The sequence below is a fragment of the Dipodomys ordii genome, unplaced genomic scaffold (assembly GCF_000151885.1).
Source record: "Dipodomys ordii isolate 6190 unplaced genomic scaffold, Dord_2.0 Scaffold63, whole genome shotgun sequence".
In the NCBI taxonomy this organism is placed as follows: Eukaryota; Metazoa; Chordata; class Mammalia; order Rodentia; family Heteromyidae; genus Dipodomys; species Dipodomys ordii.
This window is the reverse complement of record NW_012267279.1, coordinates 2482567-2492339: the sequence shown is the minus strand read 5'-3', so window position 1 is coordinate 2492339 and position 9773 is coordinate 2482567. Positions and strand designations below refer to the sequence as shown.

General features: G+C 41.5%; 1 protein-coding gene across 1 annotated transcript in view; it reads right to left on the bottom strand.

The window, feature by feature from the left end:
• Positions 1–1318: 1318 nt before the first annotated feature.
• The window catches only part of B3gnt2 (UDP-GlcNAc:betaGal beta-1,3-N-acetylglucosaminyltransferase 2), a 30893-nt gene continuing 22438 nt past the window's right edge, over positions 1319–9773 (bottom strand). The window contains exon 2 of the mRNA XM_013022541.1: positions 1319–3810. Coding sequence (XP_012877995.1) covers positions 2608–3801 — 1194 coding nt within the window. The 5' untranslated portion in view covers positions 3802–3810 and the 3' untranslated portion in view covers positions 1319–2607. The remainder of the gene's footprint in view (positions 3811–9773) is intronic.

The window sequence follows — 9773 nt, the reverse complement described above, 5'->3', positions numbered from 1 at the left end:
AAATGACACAGAAATAGAAGCATTTTGGTAGTAATTCTCTTGACTTTTTGTCCTTCCTTTCCAATCGCCCTTGACCAACTCAAGAAAGGAGAGGGGGAAAAGCAGGGTCAGGATTGGCTACAGTGGTCTCTCATCCTTTGAATCTTAAGGCCTACTTGGGTTTATGAAAAGTCTATAAACCTTGTGAATGCTCCTTCAGCCTTTTTAACCTTCAACCTAATACATGACTCAGGTGTCACCATACACCAGTTCCCACTGAAGACTCAATTTGCTAAACAATTCTAAAGAATGAATTAGACTTGCAATTACATCTAGGAGATGGACGACTGGATAAGACTCCATTGTGTAAGCACCACAGAGTAAGATCAGTTATGCCAGATACTCAGGAGGTAGAGACAGAAGGATCATAGTTGGAGTTCACTTTGGACAACAGCTAGCCAGACTACTGGACAGAAAGAATCAGCTCAGGCAGCCACTGAACAAGAACTTCTGTCAAATATAGTAGTACCTGTGAACATGTCCTCTAAACACCGTCAGTACATGGTACTTTCAAATACTGTACCCTTACCAACTGGAGGCCCACCAAACACCTTTAGTGACCCTCCAAACATGATAAATGGCTTCTTTTTCTGCAAGAGACTTGAAACCAGGGAAGGAGAAGCTCCAAAAGAAAAAAGTTAAGCAATCTTTCAGAGGACTGAGACTGTGGTCAAACTATATGGACAACATGGAAACTATGACGCAATTACCTCTTAATGTCCGTAGATCTTTATTTTCCAGTAAAGTTAATATAGCGAGGCAACCTTTTGGGAAATGAGCTAGCAATTACTGGACAGGAGAGATGAGATACAGGACTCAACTCTCAGAAAAACAAGGCCTGTTTCAGACCCTACATGAAGTCTCTGTAAACTCAGACTTGCACATAAATGACTACCATATTCCAAGTAGAAGACAGTTTGTTAAATTTTACATTAGTTCTTCTGCTCTTTAAAGTCAATTGAATGGCTATTACTTTTTAAATGAACATTAACAATGTCTACTTCCTAAAAGTTGGTCACAGTTGCTTCAATATTTTACCAATTACCTGCTTTAGGATTATACGATGTACGATGCTGTATCTTTCCCTAATTAAATTCTTTAAAATCACTGACTCTAAGTAAAAAAGTTAGAGATTTTAAGCGCAAAAATGGATTGTCCACTGAGATAAGAAAAAGGTTTATCGTTTAATACCACTGCAACAGTTTCTGGGAAAAATGGCCTCTTTGGGAAAACTTAATCAAATACACAAAAGTGAAATAAAGATTATTACACACAATAATTAAAAATACAGTGACTTTATTTCCACTTTTATACAATTCCCAGATTCACATCTGATAAGGCTCCTCATCTCTAAAAACACAAAAATATTTTATGAAAGCAGGTTATGAGAGAGTACATATAAGCAATAGTTTGGCAGAATTTTATCAACTCTAGTAGTTCATATCCCCCCAAAACAAATTTTTTAATTCAAAAAATAACAGCTTTATTTAACATGTTATACCATAACATTTAAAATATCATGCTCTAGTTAAATATTTCATCAACAACACTGTGTACAAATAAAATATTACATAAAATATATTTCAGAAAATGTTTTGGTCTTCGATCTGAACAATAAATAAAAACACAGGCACTTCTACACTGAGACAGGGAAGCAATCACTACTCAGATTTTATATATAAGCAACAATGTTGAAAATATGGCAAGAATAGAATCCTGGAGTTTTCATATGACAAACCACTTAAGATCTGCAACTTCTATTTTTCACCACAAGTTCAAAAGTCACAAGTGCTTTCCTGGTCCACATTGAAAAGTCATTAACCCATGTATTTGTCAGGGGCAGTTCAATCTTCAGTTGGCCATCATAGAACCATACTGACAATTTTCAAAATACTACAATTAGATAACTATGATCATACCACCCAGCAAATGAAACACAAGAAAAATTAAACCACCTTGCTTCTCATCATGACCATACAGCCACAACAAAACACACTGGATGTGATACATGGTCATTTTCATCTTGCAAAATTAACACAAGAGAATACTGTTGGGTGGCAGGAAATTTTTGAGAGAAGTTCATTTTCTAGACAATTTTTAAAAATTCATCCAAATACCATGGAAATAAATGCAGCTCCATTTTACAAAAACCAGAGTCTTGTATAATGTAATCTTAGTTGCCAATAGGTACACCAACACTTGTGTTACAGATAAATTAGTTGTAATAATGGAAGTAGGAGTATTATGTAAAAGGGCAAAAAAAAATTTAAACATCCAAATTTTAGAAACATTATTTCAGATGAGAAGGGGAACAAAGAAGAAAATAGTGATCACTAGGCAGTGGGAAGGATCAGAACCAACGGTCCTGCTATATCCTCCATAAATACATCATCATCAGCTTTCCCTTGTCACAACAGTACCAAACTGAAGAGCTCAAAGGCCCTCACATGGATACTACTTATGAAGGCAATTCTGATGGTTTATCAGAGAAATTACCCTAATGTGAAAACACAACATGAGAACTAGTCAATGTATGCCTTTCTATGCAAAATTGAGCTTGTATGCAGTTTAGCATTTTAAATTAGCACTTTGCAAACGAGACCAAATATCAATCATCTCTTGAGGTTTTCTACTATGTACTAACATCAGATCTACATAGGAACAAATGTTATTCTTGTTTTTCTCTTCAATATCAAATGTCCTGAAGCCTTTGTGTTTCTCTGGAACGAGGCCCAGTTTCTGAAGGCACATTCCAGTATAGACATCATCGATGGGGTAGAGATGGACCCGGTCAGTTATATTGTACAACCTCAGGGCCAGGCGGCCAGAATAGAGGAAGCCACCGCCCCCAGCATAAGGTGGGTAGACCCCAGAGTAAACAACTTCTGGGATGTAGTACTTCAGTTTCTTATCCCGATGAGGTCCAGCATTGTGGATCACATCACCTATAAACAAATCTTTGGCTTTGTTCTTGGGTATGCTATTCAAGTAATTCAGGATGTGATGGGTATTCACAAAAACATCGTCATCACCCTTGAAAACGAACTCGGTGTCTGGGCAGGAAGTATTCACCCACCTGAGAAACAGCACTTCTTTCAGAGACAAGTTAAAGAAAGTGTCTCTGTAGTTCCACATAAGAATGTCTTGGTGCTTCTCACTCTCAAATTTCAGCATATCTGAAAGGTCAGGGTGGTTGTCCTCAGGAGGGGTCTGGCCCAGCAAGAAGACTCTCACCACTGTCTGGTTCCCCACATTCATTTCTCTGCCCCAGGATTCCCGAATTGCTTGCCTCCTGGCGAAGTGTGGAGTGAGGGACTTAATTGCCAGCAATAAGAAGGGTTTCTTTGCGCATTTATTTGGTTGGTCTATGAGCAGTGAGTAATTTCGACATCTCAAGTACAGAAGAAAGTCTTTAAATCTGTCTGGCAACTGGTTAAAATCTGTCACAACTGATGTGACCCTCAGGTCAGGCTCACAAAAATTCAGATGGCTTATATTTGAGGGCCCATAGATATCTCCCGTCTGGTTGGCCAACATGCTCAAAATGGGATTGTACTGCCTGTTCAACTTCTCTTGTTCTCTGTTCCAGTATGCCTGGGGAGGGCTAGATGTCTTCCAGAACTTTTCTTTGGGTATGATTACTTCCCCCTTTCCATTTTTTTCTTGGCTACTGCTTTTGGAGACTTCCACAATCAAATAAATGAAAACATTTGCCATCATCAGGATACCCAACAACTTTATTCTTCGACGTCCAACACTCATGTCTCATATCTGGAATAAAAGGAAGGGGCATGGTGATTATCAACTTGCAAATACATTTTAATTCATTTACTTTCAGAGTAAGGACTTCAGACTTGTCAGTTCCAGTGCAAACGATGGCCCTTTCTCTCTACTGTAGTGGCCTCAGGCTGACGGCATATATAAAATGATGGTAATTAACCCATTTCATAGGATGAGTGGAGAAAATATATGGTTTTGTATACAAAGCTTTTAGAATTCTGTCTGGCCCATAGCAAGCATTACGCAAATGACAGTGAACATTACTGTTGCTTTAGATACCCAAAACGCAGAGGTAAGGATTACTAACTAACCTCACGACTTTCAATTACTTTGCCTACAAGGGTACATACAAACCAGTACTTTGCAAATTGATTTGTTTACAAATTGCAATGACAAATAAATTTTATATTGTGATCCAATGCACACATATTTGTGCGTTGAACTGTGTATTGTTCCATATCCTTCACTTTAAATAGTTATCATACTTCAGTTTTTAAACAATGCTGGTCCTAACCCTGAATTATTTCCAAACCCATCATTTTACAGATGATGGAGCTGAGGCAAAGAGATGAAGACATTTGCTCAGTTACAAGGTTAGGAAATGTGCTAAGTAATAGAGAGAAATGAAGACTTCTAACAGCTTTGTTCCAAAAACCAAAACTAAGACTACTCGAGCACATCAAAAGGAACATGGGATAATAAACAGAGCAACAACTGTTGGCAACAACAGTATACTGTTTGTGAAAGCCAGACCTCAAATTTCTTTTAAAGATTTCATTTGTTCTGTAGTGCTGGAGCTCAAACCTAAGGCCATGCATCTGCTAGCTATGCACTCTACCACAAAGCTACCTTCCCAGACCTCCAATTTTCACTTATATAAATTCAAGAAAAGCAAACGAATCTAGGATATAGGAATAAAAAAAAAAAAAGATGGAATGGAGGTTTGGAGAGGGTCAGAAGGGAACGTGTTGGGATGTAGAAGGTACTGTGCATGTGCTGTTCTGGGTAAGGATTCCAACTGTAAGCCCTGAAAAAAAACTGCATGCTGAGAAAGAGAAATGTTAATGACATTCCAGGAAATCCAAAGGATTTCAGGCTGTAGGCTACAGTGGAACAGCAGCAACAACAAAAAAGAGTACAGAAATGTTTGTTGGGAATAATTCCAAGATCCTAACACTATTGAAATGGATGGCTTGAACAAGAACAATTAATTAGACCAGCATACCACTAAGACAACCCAAAAGTCAAAAAGCCATACACAATAAGGAGCAGAAAAGATTTTCTTCTGAGATAAATTATACAAGTAGGAATCTAGCACTAGGCACTGTTACATTATTCTCATTTTGGGCTGAGAAAACACATTCAGAGACCTCAGGGGCAGAGCTGGACTCTCAGCCAAGGCCATGAATTCCAATGGCAGCCACTCTTCTCCAGCCTCTAAAGCAAAAGTTGTCTGACTAATTTAGTCAAGAGCAGTATTTACTTTTTCAAAATAGAAGTGGATTTTTTTTTAAAGTTCGTCGGGTTCTAGTAAACAGTTCCCAACGTGAAAGAATGCTGGTCACAGTTGGGGACGCTGTAAAACAATGACATGTGAGATAGTCCACATCAGATCAATGGGGTTCCACAGCTGCTCCACGAGTCTTAAAATCTGCTGCATCTCAACCTAGTGGCTTGTATTTACCACTGCTCAACAGCTTCAGTTAGGACATACTGTTAAGCCCACCACAGCCACAGACTAAATATGTTCAAAGAAAAACAATTGTGTCTTCCCCCACACATCTGGGCTTTTCCCATTTATTGTTCCTCCCTAAATACCACAGCACAGTAATTTGCACTTTAGTGGGTATGTAAATGTGATATCTACATAAGAGACTTGGGCACCCAAGACTGCTGGTGTTCTGGAACCAAACAAATCTCCACAGATACCAAGGCTCTGTGTTTCCAAGGCTCTATGTGTTTCTTTTCTTTTTTTTTCCCAGTGTGTATGTGTGGGGAGGGCGGGGTGAGGCACTTTAACTCCTTATGTGTGTGGGGAGGGGGGGCTTTAACTCAGTGCCTGGGTGCTGTCTCTGAACTGTATGGCTACCACTTGCACGCATGCGTGCGTGCGTGTGCGTGTGTGTGTGTGTGTGTGTGTGCGCGTGAGTGCCTGGGTGCCATCTCTGAGCTGTATGGCTACCACTTGCTTAAGTCACAGTTCCAAGGGTTCTGGTTCTGGCTTTTTAGTGGTTAATTTCAGGTAAGTGACTCACAGACTTTCCTGCCTAGGCTCTCTTTGAAGTTCAATCCACAGATCTCAGCCACCTGAGTATCTAAGATTATAGGAATGAGCCACCAGTGCCCAGGTCCCCTTATCTTTTAAGAGACAGGGCATTGCTTTTGTCACTGGCTTTGAACTCCAAGGCTCAAGCAATCAACCCACCAAAGCGGCTCAAATAGCTGGTACTACAGATACTCACAATCACTCCATTCAGCTTTGTTTTCTACCAGCCTCTACCCAAGCCCCCAAGTCTCCAAACCTTTGTATAGCTACAGGCATGCCAAATGAGTCAGTAGACTCCCATTCCCACACCATCTCTCCTCACTCCCCAGGTGCCGCCCACTTCAGCTCTACCTCTCCAGACTCTCATGACTGAGCTTGCAGAAAGAAGAGCCGTCTTGTACCTTCCTTCCAAGGAGGAAACCACTGGACATTTCTTACTTTTTAATTATAGTTTAAAGGCACCCTAGGTCATACCACTGAATAATTTTGAACTGTCCACACCTAAACCTCAGGTCCTTCTTCTGCTTCTTATTATTATTTTTTGGTAGATCATGGGGCTTGAACTCTGGGTTTGGGCGTTGTCCCTCAGCTCATCAGCTCAAGGCTAGTGCTCTACCACTTGAGCCACAGCACCACTTCTGGTTTTCTGAGTAGTTTATTGGAGAAAAGAGTCTCACAGACTTTCCTGGCCAGGCTGGCTTTGAACCGTGATCCTCAGATCTCAGCCTCCTGAGTAGCTAGGATTATAGACATGAACCACTGGCACCCGGCAAGAGTGTGCTTCTTTTGGTTTGCTCTGGTCAAATGAGCTTGCTTCCTTTTTCTTTCCTTTTTTTCCCTCCCTCCCTTTTATTTTTTTCTTTCTAGGGCTTGAACTCAGGCTCTGGGCACTGTTCCTGAGCTTCTTTTGCTCAAGGCTAGCACTCTACCACTTGAGCCACAGCTCCATTTCCGGCTTTCTTCTCTTTATGTGGTACTGAGGAATCAAACCCAGGGCTTTATGCATGCAAGGCAAGCACTCTACCACCAAAAAAAGCCGCCGCATTCTCAGCCCCCTGAGCTTGTTTTCTTACAGGCTGGCTGAAGGTGTTATTCTGTGCCTGGCAGGCAACCTTCAGCCTCTTTGTTGTAGGCCTAACTTGCAGGGGCAGAATACAACTGAACAGGTATTGCACACTATCTGATGCAGGTCAATAATTAAATCATCTAGTTTAGAAAATAAATCATAGATACAGTTAAATTACTGCTGCTGCTCCTTCTTCTAACTTTCAGACTTGAGCCCAAATACTTCAAAAATAGTTTCTTAGTAAATTGTGATAGCTCTCTTAATACTAAAGCAGCCCTCCCCCCAGCACTACTGGCCTCTTCTTAAGGAATGAGGATAAAAGGAAAAAGCTGTAATTTGGAAAGGTAATCACATACTGTTTACAGTCAACAGCCAAATTCTAGGCATCAATTTTCAACTCAGGAATATGAGTTAAGATACCAAAAGACAATTTCTGAAAATTCTAGAGTAAAAGACAACACCTTATATACAGAAGACACAGCAGATTATGAGTTTCAAGAGCTATTTGTCTAAAACAAAAAAAGATTCAGGATAAGTAATATGTAAAAAAGAAGAAGAAGAAAAAAAAGACTACAGGTAAGCTAACAAGTTGTACAACCAATTAAGGGGGAGACCAGGGATGCCTGGCCCTAGCCATAACACTATGGGAAATTTCTACCATGAAGCCACCAATCCTTCTTGTTGAGACTACTTTCACAAATAGGTTTGCTGGCCCTGGTCACATTTGGCCAGCCTCACTTGCTAGAACTCAGGCTTTTATTTTCTTAGTCAAGACGCAGAGTTCTCCAATAACCCCATCCTCAACCTGCACTGGTCTCAAGGCCATCAATCTAAAAGGACCCTCCTAGCCCATTTCCCCTTTGCAGCACCCCTCCCCCGAAGCTGACAGGATGCCACCTTACCAGTAAGGAACATACATGGAGGCTTGAATTAAGTGAGATGAGACCTCCTTTTGGCTCCCAATGCAGGGTTCTCTGCATGTCTGCCTCCTCTTCAGGGCACAACTACTTTCTCATCACCTGGCCCAGGTACAGTGAAGTCTGAGAAACTAGCAAAACACTAAAAGGACCCAAGGGCTGGGGCCGTGTACATCTGATTGTTACCAGTCATCAAAGGAAGGAAAATGGGAGCCCATACATACCAGCTCCTGCCCCTTCAGAAGAGTTTGGGGTTTTTTTTTTTTTGAGCCTAAATTCAAAATGGCTCAGTTTATGCCAAGCATGGTAGCTCATGCCTGTTGGCCTAGCTACTCAGGAGACTGAGATCTGAGGATCAAGGTTCAAAGCCAGCCCGGGCAGGAAAGGCTATGAAACTCTTATTACCAATAAACCACACAGAAAACCAGAAGTGGTGCTATGACTCAAGTGGTAGAGCACTAGTCTTGAGCTGAAGAGTGAGGGACAGCGTCCAGATCCAGAGTTCAAGCCCCATGACCAACCCTCCCCCCCCCAAAAAAAGGCTCAGTTTGCTTTCCTTGCTAAAGGCTATTTCTCCCAAGCCCATTGGAGGAGGAGGGGTAGAAAGGGCAATAGTGACAATTCCCAAAGGTTAGATGTTGGCTTTCACTTGGGACTTGGGCACAGTTCTTCATGAGCACTCTGCTTTTAGACTCACAGGAAGAGCTGAAGTGCATGGAAGGGGAGACATAACACTGTGACTCCCATAAAGCATCGGTGGGAAAAAGCTCTCTAAGTATTTAACTAAATATCACACTGCAGACATAAAACCCAATTCTGTGTCCTTTTGTGAGCAGGAAGTTAAACTGTTTAAACAGAATGTGAGAAAGAATTACTGCCCCAAAGCTGGGGAAAATTATATAAACCCTCACGATAAAACTTGGGATTTTTAGGGGTTGGAAAGGTGGCTCAGTGGTAGTGTGCTTGCATTCCATGCATGAGGCCCTGGGTTTGATTCCTCAGTACCACATAAGCAGAAAAACCCAGAAGTGGGGCTGAGGCTCAAATGGTAGAGCACTAGCCTTGAGCTGAAGAGCTGAGGGACAGCACCCAAGCCCAGAGTTCAGGCCCCATGACTGACAAAAAACAAAAAAACAACAACTTGGGATTTTTATTGTAAGAAAAAAAAATCCCACAGTCAAACAATGACTTTAGCTTTTCACCTTGTCCCCAACAGGGGCGGGACAAGAGAAAAGCCCACATTCAAACAACCAACGACCTTAGCCTGTTACCTTGGGGACAGTTTTCAAACTTCAACACTTCGGTTGACTTTGTTTAACAAAACACGACTTCCTTATTTTGCAACTAAAATGTTTAGAAAGACAATGTGGGAGCAGGAAAAACATTAGCTAAAAATGGACTGTAAAACAGAACTGTACTGTGTGCTCAAGCTATGAGACTATCCAGATAAAAACATGATGCCACAGACCTGCTTTACTGAGAGCGGCAGAACTGAAGGCTGCTGCCCAATAGCTGCCACACCAAGCAGCACCTTAGAGGTACAGCTGCTGCTCCACATCTGGAGACCACCTGCCCATCAAGGGAAACACAGCATGGTGCTAGGTGGGTGCCCTCTGGGGCAGCCTGTCCATACCCATAGCTGCCAGGTCCCCCATACCCTTCACACCCCACCTGATCCCTGCAGTGATTCGTAAACCTACCCTAG